Consider the following 25,056-nt stretch of genomic DNA (forward strand, 5'->3'; position numbering starts at 1 on the left):
TGTAAATGGAGTTACTTATTTTGGACTCCAGTTAATATAGTGCGTGTATCTTACTGTGCTTCAGGTAGAAGGTTGAACTGTAAAAATACATTAAACAGCGTGTCCCATGCGCACGCCCATTTTTGGTGTGCTTTCAGCATCAATATAGTGGTACTTAATCCAGACCTTCAAGATTGTGACAGGTTTCCCAAGATGTTTTCTTTATCCCGATTGTGTTTGTGCTTGGCGAACTGAGGCCAGTGGAAATTTCGTTTCCCATTTGAATAGGACACAGAACTGCTCACTGCTGTGTGAGCCCAGTCTGTGCTGACCGAGTTTGTAGCTTAGAGAGGCAAGACACTGTGCTTTAATGGTCACTGCTTCCTACCTTGGTAGTTTTTCAGTTACCAGGCAGTCATTCTTGATTGTAAGTGTAGGACAAATGATTTGTCTAGCTTCAGTTTCTCTTGTTTGAGGAATTTATTGTTGTAGCCAAGAGGAATATAATAGATGAGTGTATGCTTTGAGGAGCTGTGCAAGCTTTTCTGTTTGGAATGAAGTGGTCATTTAGGCACATTGCACTCCTCGCCTAAGCCCTCAATGTGTGGTCTCTTACTTCCATCAATACATTAAGTACTGTGTAGTTGTACGGCTCTGTTACATGGATTACTGCTTAGTAATAATAAAAAAGTAGTTATACTTTTTTAAATAGGTACCTAAAGTATGTAAACCCTTCAAATTATGATTTTAATGCAGTTGAGTCATTAAAGTAAGTGTTTGGAAAATGACAAGCACGTTTTTGTTTGCATGAGAACAACTGTGAAGTATGCAGATAAACAGGATTCTGGTTTAGCCTAAATGCTGCCATAGCATGATGTAAAATGTGGAGCTTACATCAAATGCTAATAGCTGCCTAACTGTTATTTCTCACGGTATGGACTTGTTTGTTTTTACCTAAATAATACAGCATTGTTATAAAATGGAGTGATGTACTTTTTTTTTTTTAAACTATTTTCAGGCTATAGAATGAATTATTTTTTCTTTTTTTTTTTGATAGTCAAGAATCCCTTCAGTGGAGAACTACAAAACATAGAAGTAAGTAAAAACATTTAATGTTGAGATTTCACTCTGTCAAATGGTTCTGTAAAAGCCATAGTGATCTTATTGGAATGATGTGAGTTGAGTACATTTCTTGTTACTTGAATATTTTAAGTTTTTGTTTTTCATTTGGGCAGTATAAATAGGATTACAAGACTTGGCTATCTCATGCTTGTTGCTTTCTATACTGAGAAAATGTTACCTAATTTGTGTTGTAGACATATGAGGAAAAAAGTTCTAAGATTTTTTTGCTGCTAAATTGATCAGTTTTCCTTTACTGCTACCATTTGTTTCTCAGCTGTGAAAGGACAGCTGACAAGAGATGGTTGTCGTGAGACTTTATGGTCTTATGTAGTCCTACAGAAGAGCCAAGGTTAAGTTGCTTTCAGAAAATGGATTTGAAAATTTGTCTCTTTCACTTTGAATCTATGCTACTGCTAGCTGCTCTGTTCTCTCTCTCAACTGGAATATCATGATAACCTATATGAGATGTCATCCTGGAAGGTATCTGGGTTAGTCTCAGTTCTGCAACTTGCATTTTAATGGTTCTCTGTGGGGGCCTTCAGTCTTGGCTGGCCTGCAGACAGAGATCTGCTATTCACTGGCGTGTACGTGAAAATTTCACAAGGTAGTTTTTGGGGGGTCTAAGTGTTGAGCTCTCCGACTGAGTTGTTCATATCTTCAGTGGATAGCTCTGGCTGGTTTTCGTGAAGAAACTTTCACTGAATCTTCTGAACGAGTTAAATTCTGTGAAGTAGGTTCTGAGGTACTGACAGGCGAATGAGCTGAACTTAGAGCACTGCTGTTTGTGTGCGTTTGTGTTAGAGGGCTGACATTTTCCATTCAGGAAATGGGTTAACGAGGTTGGTTAACTTCCTGGGTAGTACCAACTGTAATGCTGATTTAATCTCAGTGGTGGGTATGTAGAACCAGAATACAAGAGGCAGTTTTTGCTGTTGTCTGTGGGGAATTAATCTGTCAAATTTTTGATCAATGAAAAGTATTCTCCCTTTTGGTAGCAGTTTTCTTATGGAAAATAATTGGAGCTATTCAGTCTTTAAAATGTTGCCAGACAGCACTCATGCAGCAGGGAATTATACTAAAAATACGTTGGGTTTTCTTTTTTCAATGCGAGTAAAACCAGAAGATGAACAGACTGGAAAACTTTCTTTTGCACGTTTTCTGAATAAATGTTCTTGTCTTATCTCAGCCATTTTACTCTGCCCAGGAATCAGAGCCAGCTTCAAAAAAGCAACCCACAACTTTTTGCAGCGGCCTTCGGTGTACTCAGTGTATATAATTAACTTCTTCCCTGTCTTCATATTTTGAGTAACTTATTCCAATATAAAAGGTTTCGGAATGAATTTCAATGAAATTGCTCAGTATCTTTGTAAAGAAGTTTAAATCTGTCGTAAAGTAATAGTTCTATGATGATCATGTTCATATGTTGGTAAATAGGCCTAATACCAGTAGCCTATGCAGGAAGCCTTAAAAAAAGATGATGTAAATGGTTGCTTTTCTTAAAGAAAATTACTGTAGTTTGGGGATAGCAAAGCTAGATTTTTGTTGTCTGTGAGTCTTACATGGGGAATATGGCCATTTGACACTCCAGTATTGCCCATGTGTGGTGTCACCACCCACTTTTAAGAATAAAACTCACTTTTATTTTTACATAGTAGCTTTCAAAAAAAACCCACATGGCTTTGGATCACGGAACTGTAGGGTTTGAAAGGGACTCTGGAGATCATGTAGTCCAACTCCCTGCTAAAGCAGGTTTCCTGCAGGAGGTCATTGCACTTTTCTCTCGACAGTATTAAAATAACCTGAGCTGTCTGTTTTAATTGGTTGAGCAAACAGATTCTAGGCTGCAGTCCAGTCCAGTTTCAGTCAAGATCTGGGAAATCAGTATTGTGAATACTTTTTTCAAGATCTCTAACTTATGTTATTGTTGGTGTGTGAAATGTTACAGCCTTCTACCTGTATATGTGTTTACAAACAAATTATTTTCTTCTGATGATTATAACATTTTTGGATTAAGTGTAAGAAAATGTCTCGTTAGCAGTGTTGTTCTAATATTAATGCGATGTTTTTTTGTAATTCTAGGAAGATGAAAGAAGTCTTATGATGAACAGCTTATATGCACTTCATGATAAATTGGCACAAGTCGCAGGTAACACTTTAAAAATATTGTGACTAAGAGTATTATGGTAACAGCTACTGAGATGTCTGTGCTCAGATAGTGATTTGCAGCAACCGGCGTATTCTGAGGCCCTGATTATCTTTAGAGCTCTGCTTTGGGAAACTAGAAGTCCCATTTCTAGATGATGTACACTGCCTTTTCCACCAGTGTAGCATCTTTCATTGCAACTTTTTTGAGTTAACATGGAAGACTGAATATTTTGATCTCAAGATTTTTCATCTAATGTCGTAATGCTTTATTAATCTGATTTTATTAGAAGGTTTAAATATGCTGTATGTGGTGAGGCAAAGGTGGTTATTTCACTCTAGTGGAAAAATGTTTGAATCTTTATTTCACAGCAAGCAAAAACATTTAGTGGTTAAACAAGATGGCCTTGTTAGACAAATAAGTCTAACTTCAAGCTAATACATACTAATGAAAAGTTCTATGTGTAGTATTGTGTAAGAGGTGGTGTTTAGAATTGTTGAATATTCAAAATAAAATCACTGTACTTTCACAATTAAGACAGCTTTAAATTGTATATTTACACATCATAATTGGGAAATGGTAAAATTAAGACTATTGTATAACTTTGTTATCTAGTGAATATGATTTACAGCAGAAACTATTCTGTGATGACTAAGCCATTTGTTCAGCATCCTTGCTTATTTGTTTAGTATTTATGGGGCAGTGGTTCAGTTTTTCTGTAACTGTACTTTGCAAAACAAAGAGTTGTCACAACAGCAGGTAGCACTGAGAAGGCTTCTCAGTGTATTCACTTTCTGTATTCAGACTCACTATTGTCAGATACTGCAGGTATTTCTCAAAGGAGTGAAAATGTGGCAACAGCTGTGAGGCTGACAGTTTGTCTGGGACTATATAGGAAATGTGTGAGAAATCTGAGCAGCTCTATAGTACCTTTAAATTGCAAGGGTGATCTTACTGCAGAAGCTTTTGTTTCCAGAATAGTTACAATATCTACAGTGAATAAAAGTAATGTTTGGACAAACCCTACAAAATTTGTCCTTGTTTACAATATGCTTTAACCCAAGATAGTGGAAGAATGTTTAACCTGAATGTGTTCAAAATATTTTTTTTCTTAGTTTTAAACGTATTGCATTCTGACAGTGAATGTCTTATAGTGTTGAATTTGGTTCAATTACATCTTAATATTTTTATTCGTTTCAGACTATTTCATACTTAATAGATGATAGTGGATAATTCTGTGCTATCAATCATTGAGACCAAAAGATTTCTTTCATGCAAGGTAGCTAACCTGTGGTGTGCAGGAGTGTCTTTTGAGACCTACAGCTGTGTGCAGCAAAGCACTGAGTGGTGTGAAATGGAAGTAATGAATTATATTCTCTCTTCAAAAAAGAAAGAGCGTAACAGCTTGCCCTTTCCTCAGTGTTATCTGGCCCTCCAGTGGCTGTATGGTAGATGATTTGTTTGCATGGATAAAAATGCTTGGTGATTAATTTCTGCATCTGTGAAGGAAAGTGAATTTTCTTCATTGTGGTTTTTATATGTGATGAACGCTAGACGAATACATTTAGCAGTCTTCCTTACAAGAAGAAAATATATGCTCCAAGATGATGTGCTTTCTTCGTTAGATCTCAAAGATGTGTTAGTCTCTGTTAGTCTATTTCTGGCCAGGAGAATCTTCAACGCTTACTTTCAAAAAATATAACTGTACTTTCTGATGGGACAGTCCTCAAATTGAAACCGTATTGCAAGGTTGCCTCGTTGCTCAGCAGAATAGCTTTCATGCAGTCTGGAGAATGACATATTTCATTGATACTCAGACAGAAGTTATCCTCAATGCCAACTGTCTTCAAGGTATGAGAGGTAGAGGTCTTCCATCTACTTTTTCAGTCCTGCAGTGATGTCGGCCTGGCGGAAGGTGGAAGCTATTTAAGAGTTGTATGACACAGGAGGTTGCTAGAGAGGTGCAGGGCTTAAGAGTGTTGATCTTATAGTGCAGCATCTCAAAAGAGAGAAGTAACGGAAGATAGTTTCAGTAGAAATGATTCTCTTCAGGCCTGTCACATACTTGGAAAAGTTTCTCTCATTTCATACTTGACTATGAATCATTTGTTCGTGTTATTACTGTTAATATTAGAAAGGTGAGATGGAAACTTGCACTAGTGTCTTCTGGTAAGCTTTATTCAGTGTTCTAATTGCAGTGGGGATGATCACTTCAGAATTCAGTTTATAGCCTTCTGTTTAATTAAGCTTCTTGTATTTTTATTGAGCTTGTGTTTCCTGCTTTGTCAACTTTAATTGGAGAGCAAATGATGTGGCTTTAAATATAAAAGATGACACATTGAAAGTTTTCTTAAGTAACAAAGAGTCGTGGTAATGCTTCATTATTTTTACTTAGCTTAATATACTATGTTCCAACTGTAGATGCCTATTCTATTCTGTGTTGTTCTGATATTATGTAAAATGATTTAATTTTGCTCTGTAAAAATAGATTGCCTTTAATGCATCACTGTTCTCAGAATTATTAGTCTGTGAGATCTGTGGTGAGTAATGTGGGAGAAGCAGAATCTACTCATTCAGTTCTGGGTTGAATTTTATATTCTTGTTTGTGTTCTTGCATTCTGCTTTTGTTAAAAGCAGCAAGGTTTGTAGGTATTGTATAGTTCAGTGCCTAACACTTTATTCTAAAACAAAATCTGTTTTATTTAAATTAGGCTTCCTTCTGGCGTGTTTGTATTAATTACTGGATGTTTGTCTTTCATGGAGAGTCTTCAGTAGATGGGTACATTCTTAGGTCTACAAAATGAACAAGCCTAATCACTATCCTCCAAAGAAGCATCTCCTGATAGATATAACTGCTTCCCTTGTACACAAATAATTTGTACTTAGTAAGAAGCATCTCCACAGAGGGGTCTGTGAGGCTTGGCATTCTCCACAAAGGGGTCTGTGAGACTTGGATGGTTTCCTTCTGCACTAAAGGACAGCGCAGGTCCTTGAGATGTGAGGTGAATTGGACTTCCATGTGGAATGAGACTCACTAGTAAATCCAAGGCTGGCAGAAAGGCCTGGCAAAACACTGGCTGTTCCTTAACGTTAATTTAAAGTGTTAGCTACTGTATCTGGTAGCTCTCTGTTCTGTCACACTCCTTAACCTTTAGTTCTTCAGATAATTGATTTTTTCTTTTTTACACTGATTTAAAACCCACTTAGCAATTTCTGTGTTTTCCAATGTAGAAAAAAAGGTTTTCCACATTGTTAGACAGTTGAATTTGCCTATGGGAGATCAGTGATTTGTACTTGCTCTCACAATGTTTGTTCTACTCTTACTCTTCTTTGATAATCAAGAGTACTCTCTTCTCTGAGTATCAGACTGAGTTTCCAAGCCAAGTGGTTAATAATTACACCAAAGTAATTCAAACTTCATTTGCAGAACCACTAGCTAAAAGAGTGGCTGAAATGGCATATAGGAATATCTTGCTGCTTGCAGTAGAATGGATGTTTACCTCACTTGCGAATTTTCCTGCAAGCAAGCTTTCTGCAACCTTTCAGATTCTCAACAACAGATGAGTAGGAATGAGTAGCTGCAGTTCCACCAGTTTTTTGTACAGGGCTGAAACTATGTGAGTGATGAGCTTACTCATTTCAGGAGTGGGAGGCAAGATGGAAGTAGTTCTTATTTATTCTCTTCTGGAGTTGCATGAGAGGAATTTGTTCTGATGGGCCTTAAATATCGTCCGTTCCTGAGCATCAAAAGCACTTTTAAGAGGTAAATTTGCTCAGTTAGGAAAAAAAAATTGTCAAGGAAAGTGCAGTGAAGAAACTGTCTGCTGGCTTTTTAAAAATAAGACAAGAAGCTGTGAAGTTGGCATGTTGGCTGCATACTGTGCAAATGTCGTTCCTGGAAGGAGGCAAATAAGATTATTATTTTACAGTTGCTAAGTAGTCTAGTCTGCTGTAAAGGAGCTTTTGTCCTCGTGTAAGTTGTAGTGCTGTGCTCTTCTAAGAGTAAAAATCTAAAACGAATCTTCTGGCTTGTTTTAGGAATGCCTTCTTTCATTGTCTTGACATCTGATTGTTTTGTGGTGCTGTTTGGTTTTTTTCTGTATTTTACTTTATCCTTTTTACTATTTATTATTTAAAACAAACACAAACCCCCAAGCCATTGAGCAGAAGTTCCATCGCCTTGCTCCCCTAAGCTGTTCTGTTCAAATGGTGACTGACCTGCTTCAAAACCTCAGGTCTTACTCATTCGTTCAAGTTTTTTTGCATGTGGTATCTATAAGAAGTCATGTTAATGCTATGTAATCTAATACCTGGCTGAGACTGGAGGTAGAGCTTCTAGCAAAGATATGTTTGGGATTTTTTTGACTTAAAATTCTAAGTTTAAAGCAATATGCTTGTGACTGTATGAATGAGATACCTGGTTCTCCCAAGTCTTCCATTCTTGAAACATGAAATCACTGATGTCTGTAAATGTACATTGCAGATAGTAGAGTTTATGCAGAACAAAAAGAATGTCTGCCTAAACTATATGCTAGAATAACTTACAGCTCCAGTTCTTGTGCTGACTTCTTTTTTTGGCAAGAGTGCTATCATTTTTCACTGGTGACCTTTGTAGTTTTTGCTATCATATCAGACCTAATGAGCTTTGACGAAATCTAAGATGCGTGCTAATTATCAAGTAAAGCAACTTCTTAACTAGTATCTTTCATATCTGAGTTATATTAAACAAAACAGTCTGTTAAGGACTTCTGCTTCATAAAAACATTTGTCTTTGAAACTCCTTCCTGTGAGCGGGGCGTGAGAGCGTTTCCCGTAACTTGTGGCAGTGTTTGCTAATGTTGCCTTGAATCTAGATAGTTAATACTAGCAGTTGCTACCTTTAAAAGGTAGTCCAGTATGGAATGGTTTCATCTTGAGGTAATTGGTAAGACTGTAAACAGAAGTTTAAGAATCTCACGTGTATATAAAATACAAACTTCTCTAGCTATGCTACTGCTTTGGGAATTATTGATGAGTATGGGTGCAGGAGGGTAAGGCCTCACCTTGAGTTGGTGATAGGCTGGATTTGCTTTTGCTTCTCTACTGTTTTGGTGCAGATATAGGTGCCAAGGTGCTGCTTTAAAAAACATTTTTGATTCTTTTTAGAAAGATAAATAAATGATTTGTTATTATCTTCCAGTTATTCAGAAGTAATAGCCTAGCGGTGTATAAAATTGATGTTGGACGTTTTGCTTTTGTGTGAGACTCTATGCTGGTCTGACTGTCACTAGATCTTTTTTTTAGCATAAATCGGGTTCCTTCAGTTTAGTAAAAGCAAATGAGAAAGAAGATGGCACATGGCTGTGAACTGACTGTGCCTTATTTCCTGGCTGCTTCTGTCTTATTTGTGAAAGAATTAGGAAGGTGGTAAAAACTGCACTTTGGGAGCAGATTTGGTATGTTGTATGCCTGCAGGAAGGGAAAGAAGTACTGCAGTAACTTGGAGCGAGCTATTATGTGGTAACCTCATAGTGCCAGAAGTACTGCTGCGGATATGATAGAACTGGAACTAATATGCTCTCTATGAAAGCTAACACCTGTTTCAGAGTAAACAGAAATTATTTGGAAGACATTGAGTCAGGGTATAGCACCTCTTCTCATGGTCATGTTCTTCTGATGGATCTTTATACTACCTTTTTTCCAATTTCGGTATAACTATTGATGTATGCTTTCTGATCATCACATGAAGTTGTATTGATGTTGTTTCTACGTATTATTAGCTGTGACAGTCTTTTTTGATATTTCGTCCTGATGCTTTTTTTAAGAGAATTATTTGGCCACTCCTGCTTGTGTAGGTTACATCAACCATAGGATTGTGTTTAGGTGATTTTATTTTACACAATGTAGTAATATGTATGATCAAGATAAATTTAATTTTACCAGGGAAACATGAATGTGGCAGCTCTGTTCAAAGAAACCTTACCGTCCAGGAGGCAGCTGCGTATTTGAAAGTAAGTCATTGTGATATTTTTTCATTGGTTCTAACTTGAGAGCTGTGTAAGCCAAAATTGTGAGGTCTTATTTCTGTTTTAGCGTGATTTCATTTTAATGTAGTGACTAATATTTGAATTAGAATTGAATGTGAATTGGAAATGTGTAGAATCAACATCTTTAACGCGTGCTGCTCATGATTTTTATTTGAGGAGGTAGGGAGATTTTGGGGGAGGGGAATGGCAAATAGGAAAAAGCAGTGGGGGAAAAGAACTGATGCTAGGTGATGAATGGACTTGCATTTCTATTATATTAAAAGAATGATGGTTATTGTAACAACTGTTCTAGCTCTAAGCTCAAAGTTAGTATGAAAATCTGTCAGTACAAAACCTTATTTTAACTATACAGTGCCTCATTTTGTGACTGTCAGTGTCACAAAATGGAGTGTGACTCCTTTGCCAAATTTCAGTGTTTGGTGGTAAACTTTTTTTATTCTCAAAGTAAAAATAAGTTAGCTGCTGTTCCTCTTTTTTTTCTTAGGGGCTTTTCTTTTGATGTAAGACCCAAAGAAAAGGTGGAGATAAAAATTGTTTTGGATAGTTTCAGTTCAAATGGAGTATTAACTTGCATTGTTTTGCTTTCCTTTTCTGCAAAAGGACATGTAAGGTGAACTATGGGGACTTGTCTTTGCTCAAATTGCAGTATACGTCCTTCTACAATAACTGATGTCAACTAACTTAACTACCTGGGAATTTACATATTTATATCACTCTTGAACTACAAACATAAGATTATTGTGGAGTATCAACTAAGATGCGTGAGGAAAATGACTTAAACAAAAAACAAACAAGCAAGAAGACCTCAGCTGCTTTTTATAGGACCAATTTCCAGCTGGGTTTATAACTAGTTTTATTTCTGAAATAGGTTTTCAATGAGCACCGCCTAGTGGCTGAGTTTATTTTTACAATATAGATTAGAATTGTTAGTAAAGGGTGATGGTGACTTTTGGTATAGCCCTTTATTTGAGGCATATTAGCAAGTCCCGTAGCTGCTCATAGCATGTATAAAATCACTTTGCCAATGTGAGAAGCTGTGCAAAACCTGAATGTTCAAGATCAAAGTCATTTAATTTTGACTACTGCTGCAAATTGCTTAATCTTTGCAGTATCTGTGTGTTTTACTGTGGCATGGTAACTTGTTCTTTAGAAAGTTTCTCATTCATATTTGTCTTTCAACAGAATATAGATCCAGAATATGAAAGTGTATTTAACACAGCACTACAGTGGATATTGAATAGTGGGGAAGATGTTGGCATAAAGTAAGTGAGCTTTATTTCATAGCAGTGTGTTCTGATGGAATGTATTCTTTTTTGTAAACGTGTTATATGTTTTAATAGGTGTCTTGGCAGTGACCCTAATGATGTGGATGTCACTAATGTGACGGATGTGAAGTACCTGGAATCCACTAGTCCAAAGATGTCTTTCAGGTGTCGTTTTCGCCGTGCGTTTATTAGCGTAACTCATAGGTTATCGATACCGCTTTTAGGTAAGTTATGAAAAATGGCTTTTTTAATTATAACTTTTCCCCACGTACTTACATAAAAACAAGAAAGCAGCACTTTTACTGAGTGTTATTCCCGTCATACAGCCTAGAATTTTAGTCAGTATCCTGGTTACAACGTAGTCTGCTTTACATTTTTGAACCACGCTGTGTTTGTGCATTACCTGCTATCATCTGCTGCTGTAGTCAGCTAAACTGATCCCTTCTCTGCAAACTTGGGCTTTTTCCCTGCCAAAGCAACACTTTGCGTGTCTCAAAAAAATCTGAAGTTGGAGGTATTTGAGGGAAAAAAAAAGACTTGGTGGTCTTTATTTTGAGTCTCTTTCACTGTTGTGCTAGGAACTTGAGGCAGATCATCTTTTCTATAGTTACATTTCCATTTCTAGGAAAAGTTTAATTACTTGCTTGTCAGCAAATGTTCTTATTTGTAAATCTGTGTTAGAAAACGTATCCACTTTTTCAGGAAGACTTAATCTCTGATAGTTTTCTAGTTAAGTTTCATGTACTCTCAAGTTTATCTAATTCTTATCCATACTGAAAATAGGGCAGAATAATAATAAGGACCAACTGGGTGTAGACATTTCAGTATTTCTAACCGGGCACATGGAAACAACTGAAGATGTGCAATTCATCTCATGCACATGTTAAATATTCAGGAGGTCATTTATCATAGAATCATATAATAGATTCTTAACAATTTCTTAGTTGTTTTTTTTAAAGTCCTTCACTAGCCTTCTGACAAACTAAAGTAATCCAAGGCAAGCTGTCCCAGATGGCTGTCTTTCTGATAATAGTGAATATGAGGGTTGGATTGGAAGGTGGAGGCAAAACTCAGTGTACAGATCTCATCAGTCATGCTGAGCAAATTTCTTCTCATCAGTCATGCTGAGCAAATTTCTTAGTGTTCCAACTCATCTATAATTGAGATTAATATGAAGTACCTTTTCAGAAATTAACCATTGTGTAGAAGTTGGATACGTTGTCATTAATACCCATTTTGACTTAAAGTGATGGTGCCCTCAGTCTCTTTTTCTATCAGTTATTATTGCTTTGTGTTCACTGGTGCCTGAAGCTAACTTCATGACTACAGTTTGTATGTGTGTTGTTCTTCTTAATGTTAAGAGACCATGGGTGTAGTGGTACCCTCAGTCTGAGATGGAAGAAATAAGACTTTTCTTGTTCTCTGCTTACACAGTTGGCCTTCTTAACTAGGTTGTCCTTTTGGGGAATAATCTAGAAGATAATATAAAAAGAACATATTGTACGTTGTACATCATGACAGGAAATACTAATCTGTAGCTGTTCAAGTTGATTAGTTTTCACCTGTACGTCTAAACTCAATGACTTATCCTTAAATTAGTGAATATTGTGCATTTTAACATCTTAATGCATTATGAATTGTGCCTTATAATGATTTCAGATTTTTCTAAGATAATTCTTTTACTGTTTGTCCTGACAAATGGGTTACATTTCAAACGCCAATAGTGGCAATTGGGTACCAGGCCATTATTGAGACAATAAAATATTTTCTTAAAAGCGTCTACTCCTCAAAGCTTAAGAGCTAATTTTGCTGCGTTAACGAAATGTAAAAATATGGACAGCAAGTACAGTGTACTTCACTAGCTTTGAAATGTGAATAGAATATAAAATGTTAGATCAATCAAGGAGCTTCGTAATACAATGTGTAATGTTAAATAAACAATTTTCTAATACTGTTTAAAGAGTATTTAAACATCTTGATGCAGGTGTAGCGATTGTTTGGGGAGTCTTGCACTACATGAAATATCGTTGGGCAAAAGAAGAAGAGGAAACGAGGCAGATGTATGATATGGTGGTAAAAATCATAGGTATGTTTTCTTGACTCTCGTATCTGATAGATATGTACCACCTCTGCATAAGCTTTCAAACTACTGGCCTTAATTCAGTCAATTATGGTTTTTATCTTTTCAGTTATTGTCATGCTGTTACAGTTTTATGGAAAAGGCTTGCTTTGTGGTTTGTTTTTTTTTCTTTTTTTTTAATTGCACTTGGCTTGGAATTTGTGTAGTGCATCATCATGGCTATAATAAATTCCTATTGACAAGGCTGTATTTTATCTACATTAGAAAACAGTATAAATATGATGTTCATTTACTAGACATATGGTGATATTGCTTTCTGCATCTTTGTTTTTCAGCTGTCGTTATCCAAAATGGCTAAATGCTAGCTACCATTTCTACCCTTATAGTTATATAGTAGAAGAAAACAACCTTTTAATTAGTTGATTTGAGCAAAATTGTGTTACCAAAACGGAATGCGTATTCATATTCTGTAATTCTGCCATTCTACTTCAACATACTTTTATGTTTGATAGTCAGGTGGTATTGGGGTTGGGGAAGAGCACTTTTATTTCCAAAAGTGGCCATCTTTGCTAACAATTAAAAGTAGCAGTCAAGTGAGAACTCTTTCTCCCTTATTCCAGAGTTCTTTGGGGGTACTTGGAGGCACTGTGCACACAATTAGTTTTCTTGATTTGCTTTTCAGTGTGGTTAGGAGTAAAAATGCTCAAAACTTCAAAACCTCAAAACTTTTTTTTTAAGTTACTGAAATTGGAAAGGGACTTCAGAGTAGCTGTTCATAGCCAGAATTGATTTCTTTTTCTTAGTGTTTATATGAACTAGATGTTTACCCATTTTATTTATGGTGTTCTAGATGTTCTAAGAAGTCACAGTGAGGCATGTTCTGAAAATAAAGACTTGCAGCCTTATATGCCTATTCTACATGTGCATGATTCTCTAATACCAGCTCAGGACAGGTATGTACCCGCTGTATGTACTTCATTTTGTTACATAGAATAAAGCATATGACTTAGTAATTATAAATTGGTTGAGTAACAAATTAACTAGCAGTAGATTGCATAGATTAATATTCTTGGAGATTCTTATCAGTAAAGGTAGGGAAAAAAACATGAACATGAGTTACTCCTATGATTTGCTTCTGTGATTGATGTCAGCTTTACAGGTTATTATAATGCTAACATTGTAATTCTTCATTTTTTTTTTTAAGGAGGAAAATGAGGAAAGTCTGGAGTAGAGCAGTTGACTTCTTAGCGGCAAATGAATCTCGAGTTCGCACAGAGACACGGAGAATAGGTGGTGCTGAGTTCTTGGTTTGGAAATGGATGCAACCTTCTGCAGCATGTGACAAAGTTTTAGTAATACCGTCAAAAGTGTGGCAAGGCCAAGGTATTACAAATATAATTGTTTTAATTTCTGTTTCTAACTTCTAAGTGGTATTTTGTCACTTGGGAATGGAAGACTTGCTTTCTCTCATCTCTTTAAGTATTTTTACAAAGTTGGCACCATTTTTGTCATCTCATTCTGTAGATTTACTTATTCGAAGCATTCAAACCAAATAAGCTTTTCTGTTACACCTAAGGACATACAGCCAAAATGGGTTACTTGTTCCTTTCCGTGAATTTAAACAAAGAATCATAGAATCCTTAATGTTGGAAGGGACCTTTAAAGGTCGTCTTGTCCAGCTGCCCTGCAATGAACAGGGATGTGCGCAGCTATGTCAGGTTGCCCTGGGCCTGATCCAGCCTTGCCTTGAAAGTTTCCAGGGATGGAACATCCACCACACCTCTGGGCAGCCTGTTCCAGTGCCTCACCACTCTCACTGTAGAAGACTTTTTCCTTATATCCAACCTAAACTTGCCCTCCGTAAGCTTGAAGCCGTTTCCCCTTGTTCTGTCACCACAGACTCTGCTGAAGTATCTGTCCCCTTCTTTCCTGTAGCTCCCCTTTAGATACTGAAATGCCACTATCAAGTTGCCCTGCAGCCTTCTCTTCTCCAGGCTGAACTGCCTCAGCTCTCAGCCTGTTCTTGTAGGAGGGGTGTTCCATACCTTTGATCATTTTTGTGGCCCTCCTCTGGACACACTCCAACAAGTCTGTCTCTCTCCTGTACTGAGGATTCCACATCTGGATGCAGTACTCCAGGTGAGGCCTCACCAGTGCAGAGTAGAAGGGCAGGATCACCTCTCTTGATGCTTCTTTTGATGCAGCCCAGGATACAGTTGGGTTTCTGGGCCATGGGGGCACATTGCTGGCTCATGTCCAGCTTGCCATCCACCAAGTGCCCTTGGGTCTTTTCCAGCAGGGATGCACTCAGTCCTTTCATTCTGCAGCTTGTATTGGTAGGGAGAGTTGCCTCAACCCAGGTGAGAGACCTTGCACTTGGCTTTGTTCAGCCTCATGAGGTTTCCCCACGCCCAGTGCTCAAGCCTGTCTAGGTCCCTGTGGGTGCATCTTGTCCCTTGGGTGTGTCAACTGCATCCCTCAGCTTGATGTCATCAGCAAACTTGCTGAATGTGCACTCAACCTCACTGTCAGTGTCACTGATAAAGATACTAAAGAGTATCAGTCCCAGCACTGACCCCAGGGGGGACACCACTTGTCACTGATTTCCATCCAGACATCGAGCCATTGACCACCACTCTCTGGACTCAATCCTGCAGCCAGTTATTCCTCCATTGAACAGTTTACCCATCAAATCTGTATCTTTCCAATTTGGAGAGAAGGGTGTTGTGCTGTGCTGTGTCAAAGGCCTTACTGAAGTCCAGATAGATAATGTCAGTGGCTCTTCCCTTGTCTGTTGATGCAGTGACACCATCATAAATGGCCACTAGGTTTGTGAAGCGGGATTTGCCCTTGCTGAAGCCATGCTGGTTCTCCCATATCACCTTCCTGTCATCCATGTGCCTTAGCGTAGCTTCCAGGAGGATTTATTCCATGATCTCTCCTGACACAGCGGTGAGACTGACAGAGGTCATCCTTTTTACCTTTCTTAAAAATGGGTGTGATGTTTCCTTTTCTCCAGTCACCAGAGAATTCACCTGATTGCCATGACTTCTCAAATATCATTGAGACTGGTTTGGTGACTACATCAGCTAATTCTCTCAAAGAAAAAGCACTCCTTTAATTGGTTGAATTCTCGTATCCCTTATACTTGTTAGAATTAATGCCGTTGTTTCTATCTGACAACCCATAGACCAGAGCTTCTAGATCTTGAATGTCTTGTTGTTATAAGTCACATACCTTAAATCAGAGTTTGGAAGAAGAGCTGCATGCTTATTTTGAAGGGGAGTCCGCTGGGATAAAGTTCTCTCAATTGGCAGTGTGAGGATTTGGGGCATCTCCTATTAGTGTTTCTTTTGTTTCGTAAATACCTTTTTTCACTGTGCATTCATACTTTAAAGTTCTCTGCTGCAGCAGAGTATTTGCTTTAATAGAAGAGGCTGTTGTCATATGTGACTTCTGCAGCAGTCTGACACTTCACTTTGTCTTGGAGCCAAGTGGCAGGAAATCCATTGAGTCTGCAGTGGTCATCATCTCATTGTTCTATTCTTGCTAAGCTTCATTTTTTTTCAGTTTTAGTCAAAGGAAGATACAAGCCTTAAGTCTTGAATTTGGGGCTGCATTGTAAGAGATTGTTTTGGGCAAAACCTAAGTGACAGAGGTAAATGTTTTATATGAAGTCTTCAGTTGTTTAACTCTTGAGACTGTTTAAAAGATTCTTTTGTTATGTTCTTCTGGAATGCTGTATTCTTTCATCAGTGTGACTGACGTAAAGTCTACAGAATCCTGGTTTTTCAGGTGATGATATGGCTTATTTTGCTGGTGAGGGAAGAAGCTGCTGTTTCTCCAGTTTTTAGTTCAGCTTACTTTTGTAGACTGGATGTTGCTGAGGTTGAGTCACGTGTTGAACTAGATGTTGAAAGCAGCTTTGTTAAAAACCAAACAGATTTTCTTCCCTTCTTGGTCCCACTTAAGCAGACAAAAACAATTCCTACTAACAAGCAGCTATGCTCTAACACGTTCGTCTGGAGTGTGCTTATTTTGGTCTTAGTTTCACTAATGCAAATAGTAATTGGCTTATATCAATAAAAGGAAATTGACATATGTTCTTACTTGTAAGAAACAATATTTTTGTTATTCCTTACGTATAGAGGATATAGTTTTAAAGTGATTGTTCCACTGTGATTATTTCCTTTCCAGACAGAAAGGGCTTCTTTGTGGCCTGGCACGCTTAACTATAGCAGGCTTGAATGCCTGAATAGAAGGAGTGCTAACATCTTGATTTTTATCCCAGCTAGTGCATGTATATGCCTTCAGCCCTTGAGTTTTAAGTTTTGCTTTTTTAAGTTCAAAGCAAAAGTTCTCTCTACTGATGGCAGTTCTCTCCCATCAGTAAAGCCAAGTATTTTGAGAGATTTGCATGTTATTTGATGGGGGTCTTTGTGGTCTTGGGATCCAGTGCTTGTTTGTGTGCGTGATTTTGTCACTACTGCAGGCTTTAAGGTTCTGCAGTCGGTGTCTTGAAATAGTGGTAGTATAATATTCTGTGACAACTATGTTGCATTATTTCAGTTTCTCAACATTTTAGTAAGATGTGAATAGTAACTTCATGAGAATTGCAGAGCTTCTCTCCCCTCCCACCCCCCCAGTGACATCCTGTAGGTGTGTGTGAGTGCTTTGGGTAAAGTTGCAGCAATGGTGAATGTTACAGCTGTCTGTTCTGTTCTCTGTAATACTGTCATGACTGAGTTTCAGATATTTAAATTGAATGTGGCTTCTGCAGGCTACATACACTACAGTACTGAATCTTCTATTGCGTCTTCTTCAATACGGACTGTGAAACATTGCGCTCAAGTTCTGGTATTTCTTATCTACCACTCATTTGTTTCCAGCTTTTCTTGTTAGATTTGACCTCAATATAAATAACTTGATAATGTTCTGTCCTGTACCAGAGATCAGTTTGGTTTTTCCTTCATGTGGAAGACTTCTTGGTTGAGATGGCTCAGGTGTTGTTTTGCTCCATGAAATACTCATTTAAGTCTCCAACACATCTGTAGCTTCCAAAACTTTTTAGGAAACTTCAGTAGTAGCTTCTGGTCGGTACTGTGAAAATTTGAGCATCTAATATTGACTTCAGCACACTATAGATGTGTTCTGCTTCTAAGCTGTGGCTTTTAGCCTCGTTCATGTTGCCTAGAATGTCTACTTGGTAGGGTTACCTCTGTGCTTTTTATTACTGCATAGGATATATTAACAGCTATCCCGTTAACACTTCTTTCAACAGCTATTTTCCTGGTTCTTAGGTCTGTAGTTCAGCAAAGATAATTGAAAAATTGAAGTAATATATTTCAGCTATAACAGAAGAGCATGGGAGTTGTCGAAGTAACAAAGTTATTTGGACTCTACGTTTTAGTACATCCAGTTAGCAGGCTATTTTCACATTTGAAGGTTTTTTCCTGGTATTGACAAGTTATGTATATGTCGCTGCCTTTGTTTCTGGAATTAGAAGTAAATAGAATAAGTTTGTATTTGTGTTCTGAAGTTTGAAGATAGATGTTCATAAATCAGACTAGAGACTATTTTAAATGCTCTTCAGGTTGGTACATCCTCAACAAACTCAATACATATTGAAGCAGAATTAATTCTGGATTGGGGCCTTGTAAATTGTTTCAACACCACGTTTTATTTTTTAATTTTGAAATCTGGCACAGCTCTGTAGCAGAGCGCAGTACTTAGAATAAGTGCACTTGAAGTCCTTTTGACTTGTGCAGTGCATAGTGGTAGGTTATTGGTGTATGGCACCATGAATTTAAGTGTGGGACCTGCAGTGTGCATGAAGATCTAGGTTCTATTGTATCTATGCAGGCATCCACAGTTGGAGTGTTGTGGCATTTTGTTCAGTCCTGCAGGATGCAGCCTGTACTTTGACAGGCAGTAGTTTGGGAGTTTTTTAATTGTGTCAGAGTCAAATCTGGTGTACTTTGAGGTATCATCTACTGGATAAATAGTTGATGTATCTGTCAAAAGAAAAGCGGGTAGGTAAGCTCAATGAAAATAACAAACGATATTGTCAATTCGAAAACAATCTTGTTCAGGTCAAAGTATAACTTAATTAAATGAGTGAAAGAATACATATTTTTTAGCGTGTTCAGCTTGCTTTTGAGCGAAGAGATGCTATTGTCCTGTCATGTCTTCAGTAACTGGATCTGTAAGGAAAAATATGTACGATGAACTCCAAAGAAGCTAAACTAACGGCGGTGGCTAAAGTTCCCTTAAAGCTCTGAAGATAAGAAGGTTCTCTGAAGTACCATGTCTAGGATGATATTTCATCCTGCAGCATGCAAGCTAATCTGTTACGTTGAGTGACTGATAGCCCTCCTCCTCCATTTCTAAGAATACAATCCTTTCTCCATGTTGAAAAGGCTCACATAAGTACTGCAAGAAAACTGGAAAATATTCTTGTGGTAAAATGCAGTTTCGATCCCATGAAGCTTTCCATCCCTTCTGTAGCTTAACTTAACTCTATTAAAACCCATGTCAATCAGAGTCTCCTTTCTTATTAGCATTTAGCAGTATTTTGACTTCAGTGTATTTTCTGTCTACTGACAAGCCTTGTGTGTTGTGTGACAGTGCTTAACTTTAGAATTTCAACAAAGCCTTTTCTTTTTTTCTCCTGCTTTGATAAGAAAGGCTAGTACTTGATAAATTAGTTACCTATGGCTTAACATGAATAAATGCGATTGTCAGAAATAGTTACCTGACTCTTCAATCTCATCAAGTGCATCGAATCTGAATCTAAAGATCTGTTGCTCTGTTTTATAACTCACGGTAAAGATGCTGGGTAATCTCTATTGCAGTAACACAGTAGTGGATCAAGAGGTATCAAAGCTGTGCCACAATTGGTATTCATTTTGAAGCTTGTGAAGGAGCCACTTTTCCATCATAGACCCATTTCAGTCCCAGTGGTGCAGGGGTTTTTGAAGACGTTCCCTTTTGACTGTTGATGATTGAGTGTGGAGTAATGCTGTCGTATTCAGTTCAAAGTAATCAAATGCAATGTGACTGAGGTGCAGTGTGACTGGGTTTTCTTGAAAGTGGTCCCTGGTCCCAAAGAAGAACCTATGAAAGTCCTAAAATAATTATCAGTGATTTACTACACAAAGTTGTGCTTCCACTTTCTCATTTCATATCTATGTTTTTGCTCTCATCTTCTAATCTTAACTGCTGAGACCTAGGAAAAGAAATGGCAATTAAGATGCTTAGTTAAGTGTAGCTTACTCTTGTCCTGCAAGAACGCTTGCACGTGCCCATGTTCTGAGGAGCTCTCTGCTGCTATGGTATTTATTTAGTTTGTTTGATATGACATTTAGTATGTTCCATATCAGTGTAAACTTCTAAGTAATCAGTACTGTAATTTGAATATCTTTGTTACCTATTAATTTAAACTTGCCCTTCTGTAGGGAAGGGGTAAAATTAATTGTTACAGATGTGGAACGAAGTTCAAGAGACATCTGTTTACTGCACTATTTTGAATTTTGTTGTTGAGACAGACTCATTTCTTTTTTCCTTGCCTACTTCTTCACTAGTCTCCCTTTTGGTCTGATTTCTGGTATTACATTTTAATACATATTACTGTGGTAGCAATTGTTTTGTCCATCAATGATTTTTGTAGTTTTGTTTTCCCCTTATGCGTAAGGACCTACATCTTTCTTTTAACTTATGGTTACTTGGAAGCATTTCTAGAAAAAGCAGAATTTATCTTTATTTCCAGGTACTGCACTGCTCTGAGCACATCTTTTCTACTCCTCTGAGCTTACATAAAGTTGGTAGATCAGTTTTGCACCAGTGCTGGTGTTCTACTCTGACTGGAGTTAACACCTGAAATCCTTTTGAGCTTTTCATCGAAAGATTATTAGGAATGGGAGCAGGCAGAGATTGTGTTAGTAAAGATACATACAAAAGCACTTCATATTTTGTTACTTTGCACAGCTTACTGGTGTAGCTGCCGTCTTAAATGACTGTATTTTATCTTCTTTTAGTTCAGAAATAGCTTTTTAGAAATGTTGATCCTGCCTGCCTTCAGTTTCTGCAAATAATCTCACCATTCTTTATCACTGAAATAAAAGAATGTGCTGAATAAACCTAGCTATTAACAATCAGCACATAATTTCCTCAACCCCACACCTTTTCAGGTCCGGGTCCATGACTAGGCCACCCCAGATCACCTTCTCCAGTATGGTCTGGTGCCCCAGTGTACAATATGCTGGTGACATTTCACCCTCCCTTGATCTGCTGGAGCCAACCTACCTGAGTAAGGTAAGTCCATTTATTTTTCAATGTTGCTTAGTTCTGTAAAGTTTTATTGTATACCCTCTGTGTAATTTTTATCCTGGGGCAAAAAACTTTACAAAACCATGTGCTATTGAAAAAGGACTTGTCCTTAAACTGTAGGCAGCTCAGAGATGGATGCGGTGTCACCAGCATAGTTAGGAATCCATTCCCAAGAAAGACTGGACAGTTTTCTTCAACAAGTCGTCGGTGTCTTGGACAGCATGCTTCTATGCTCTCGTAAGAACAGTTATACTTATTTGAGGAACTTGTGGTAGATTTCATTTTAGATTCAGAGGCCACTTCTTGTAACTTACAATACATAACTGTAAGCTTTTTTTCTTTTTAACCTCAAATTTCTCTAAATTTATGCTGCATCTGCAGGCTGCTTTCTCATGGTTAGCGCTTTTCTTTGACGTGCAGTATCTCCTGTGTAACTGCCAATAGGGTTTTGTTTTGATGACTTACAGAAGAACGGTGGTGTTGATGTGTCTTGGATGTACTTGCAAGATTTTTTTTTTAAAGGTCAGTAGTACCAAGCACTGCTGCCCAGAACTTGGACTTGTAATACCAGGAATGTAGCATCTTGAATCTACAAAGTAGGGTCTGAAAAGGAGAAGCAGTAGCCTCAGCTTGGAACGTGCTTTTCTCTTGTTGAGAGTTTCGATCGTTAAACTCTTGCATCTACTCTTCTCCAGATCTTCAAAGTGAAACTTCTTTCAAGCGTTGGAAGTTGTTTTGCCAGGATACGTGCATCATTGGCCCCTTGTGACGTGGGACTGCCTTAGCTGAATCTAAAGGGCTCCTTTATTGCTTTTTTCATGCGTTCTTCTGTTGTGACTCCCAAGTGGCGCATTCAGGAACTTTAGAAGGAAGATACTGATTTTAGAAGTTCGCATACATATTTAATGGGTCTGTTCATCTTGGAAAGAATTGCTTGTTATTTTTCATTTCCATTTTTCTTGTATCTGTTGCATCTTTTGGTGTACTTCATTTCATTTTTTTTCCCAAGCTTCTGATCACAGGTACAGAGCACCTAGGCTTACAAAAGCTCCATCCTTGACAGTTGTTACTGCAACACAGATATGTGTTTGACTCTCCCTATTTCCTAGTCAAGTGGACAACAGACTGCTCCCCAAGTGGAAAGGGACATTAATTTATTAGGTATTTGGAACTGAGTGTTAACCTGCAGCTCCAAAAGCTTGATCCGGATTCTAAGAATATCTGTCTTTTCAGAGACACAATACCAACACTTTATTTTCAACTGTATGGTGTTTATAAATGCCCTTCATTCCTTTCATTTACTATGGACTGAACATGAGAGAATGTGTTATCTGTTTACATCTAGAAGTTTTGTATTGAAAAAAAATCAATATTTAGGTGTGATGCATTTTCCTCGGTGCAGTAAAAGATTGGGGAAACTTAATTTGTGTGAAGCCTTTTCGTACGTGGGTGACAGTATTCTGTTTTTAATGTATAGAGTGGTTAACGAGATAATATTGTGCATGTCAATAAATACTATTACATTTTTTTTAGCATTTCATCTAGATAGAAGAAATTCACCGCCGAACAGCTTGACACCGTGTCTAAAGATTCGCAATATGTTTGACCCTGTTATGTAAGTAAGAACTGTTCTCTCTGAATTTCTGTATCCATATGAAAGTGTCTGCTTTCATCGTCTTAGGAGGGTTTAGAAGTGAGTAAACATGCATGCCTTGAAAGAAGCAAGCCAGCTGTAGAAGATCTGTCCCTAACATCTATGGGAAGACATAATTTTACTGTCTGTCTGCTGTCCTTCGTTGTCTTGTTTCTTGTCTTGGGGTCACTTATTTAAGAGTGTGGCATTAAGTCGTTGCTCCAAACAGCATGATTAATTCTTCTCTGTTAATTGATTCTATAAATGTTCAATCCTATCAACTGACAGGGAAGACTTCTGGGGCCCGATCCTAAAAGATTACAGATTTCTCAAGGATTAAGTATTCTGAAGCATTTAGGCTGTGGTAGAAGTCTCATGGTTTGCACTTGAAAGGCTGAATTAAAAGTATTCACTGTCTTATGGCAGTGTGACTGCTTAACTAAGCAAATGGGTTTTTCAAAAGGTTTTGAAGCAGATAACTGCAAAGTAGTCTAATAATGCTCACAGGTAATGTATATAAATAAGTTCCAAACTTAATCACGTGTCAAGAATTAAGGCACGAGAATTCAATGTTTGTAGTCTTTTAAAGCTTCACCTACTGTCCTTGATGTGGACTAGATAGTGTTAAGGGTTGGGGACTTACGCAGGGAATTAACACATTGGTTCTATCAGGTACACCTTTCTAAGCTTTGTTCAGTGCACTTCAAGGGCTTCAGTAACCTCTTTGAAGCAACTTGTACCCTGGTGCAGTTACATAAGGGAAAGACGAAGGTGCTGTGCTGCTTTTGAGAAATATTGTCATGCTAAATTGAGACTGAAGAATATGGAGAGGACAGTGGAGTGTAGACATAAATGGTCGCAAACTTCAGATATGCATCTTCGTGTATGTGAAGAACTTAGGCATTCTTCATTATTTTAGTTTCGTACCTTATCATTTTGAAAGGTGTTATCTAGTGTAGCTGAGGACAGTGTCATTCCTAGCATAGAGAACTATCCTAAAAACTGTTTCTTGTTGGCTTTAAGGCTTGGTGATTGTCATGGACAGAGACTCCCACTGTTGTTTCTTTCATAGCTTCAGCAAGACTGAACATCTAGGCATTGTTCTTGAGGCAGATTGGTAGATCCTTTTATAGGAGGATGGAAGATAAGATTTGCTGGGAATTTTGGATGAGATCAGTGTCCTGACTGTCCTTGCTACAAAGGAGGCTACGGTTGATCACTCCCAGTGGTGTGGAAATCTGTTCCTTATGCTTCAGTGTAACATTTAGTGTTAATCTGTATTAGTTGTTACACTGTTAATGGAACTAGTAACTGAGATGTTACTTTGTTGAAAACAGTCTTCTCAGATGGGGATGCCTTTGTTATAGGCTCCTTTTTAGTAGTGACCCAGTCAATAAGTGGGTTTAAGCTATGTTATATAAACTAGCATCGATGTCCATTCAGCTATTTGGGTACTGCAACTTCTATCTGATACATTCATTTAAAAAAAATTTTTTTTTTAGACCTTTTCTTTTGAGTGTTGTCTTTCATTACTGATTGTTTATAGTCCTAGTGGGATACCTGGTCCAATTTCATTTTGTACCTTCCAGCCCACTCCTTTTCCATTAGCTGTCTTGCAGAGGACTGTTGCTGAAGGCAATATGTTTTTTCACACCCTTGGAGTGACTTAAAAAGTAAACAGCAAACCCTCTGTGCAAGAAGAAATGCTTTATTCAACTGCTCATGTCAAAGGAGGAAGAAGGGCAGTGTTCTTATTCCACTCTGGAAAAGCTGAATGCCTTCAGAGCAGCTCTGAAACACAGAATATACCAGTGTGTGTATGGTTAAGTTTGCAAATGTTTTTTGATTCCAGCTGAGACATTTGCAAAGGGTGCAAAATATGTTTAAGGGAATAAGCTTTTAGCTGTTCTTTGTCATGCTACTGTATGCTAACTATAAACAACTTGAATACGTTTCAAAACAGTCAGCTAACAGTAGTTGGTAAAAGAAGCCATCCATCAAAGTGGTCTTCTGCATTGATCTGAGAATCATCGGGAAGATATGCTGGTTAATTTGTGTTTATCAATGCTGATAACGTCAGTAATTCTTTCCACTGTCTAAATGCGGAAAACTTACGTGGACATTGTGAACCCTCAGACCACAGCAGCTGACTTAAAATTATGATTTGTTTTGACTGTATGTCCTGGGCATTTACTATGCCAGATGCAGGATTGTCCTTGGAAATAGCAGCCTAGGCATCATTTGAATAAACAGTTTTTCTGCATCTGCCACTAAAACAGTGATGAGAAGGGTTCATAAAGCGTATGTTGCGTTCCTGCAAGAATCACATTGAAAGCTGATGAGCTGTACGTGCAGGATCGTGGAAGGGCAAGTCATTCCTTTTGTGAGGGGCCTGTTTCATTGTGGCAACTCCAAGTTAGTTGACAGCTGTTAATGTTTCATGTCCCAGGTCTACAAAACACAGTAAACAGAGTACGTTA

The 25,056-nt window shown here is 37.8% G+C and overlaps 1 protein-coding gene across 3 annotated transcripts in view; it reads left to right on the forward strand.

Moving 5' to 3' along the window:
* The window catches only part of LEMD3 (LEM domain containing 3), a 49,080-nt gene that overhangs the window by 18,826 nt on the left and 5,198 nt on the right, over nucleotides 1–25,056 (forward strand). For 2 of the 3 annotated variants that reach the window (XM_416073.8, XM_015282755.4), the window contains 9 exons: nucleotides 1,037–1,074; nucleotides 3,181–3,247; nucleotides 9,167–9,234; nucleotides 10,453–10,532; nucleotides 10,611–10,759; nucleotides 12,520–12,621; nucleotides 13,466–13,568; nucleotides 13,820–13,998; nucleotides 22,477–22,558. In XM_416073.8, coding sequence (XP_416073.5) covers nucleotides 1,037–1,074; nucleotides 3,181–3,247; nucleotides 9,167–9,234; nucleotides 10,453–10,532; nucleotides 10,611–10,759; nucleotides 12,520–12,621; nucleotides 13,466–13,568; nucleotides 13,820–13,998; nucleotides 22,477–22,558 — 868 coding nt within the window. Of the gene's footprint in view, nucleotides 1–1,036; nucleotides 1,075–3,180; nucleotides 3,248–9,166; nucleotides 9,235–10,452; nucleotides 10,533–10,610; nucleotides 10,760–12,519; nucleotides 12,622–13,465; nucleotides 13,569–13,819; nucleotides 13,999–20,804; nucleotides 20,929–22,476; nucleotides 22,559–25,056 lie in introns of all 3 variants that reach the window. The other variant, XR_005847929.2, reaches the window with a different exon arrangement.

The sequence above is a fragment of the Gallus gallus genome, chromosome 1 (genome assembly GCF_016699485.2).
Source record: "Gallus gallus isolate bGalGal1 chromosome 1, bGalGal1.mat.broiler.GRCg7b, whole genome shotgun sequence".
NCBI classification, from domain to species: domain Eukaryota; kingdom Metazoa; phylum Chordata; class Aves; order Galliformes; family Phasianidae; genus Gallus; species Gallus gallus.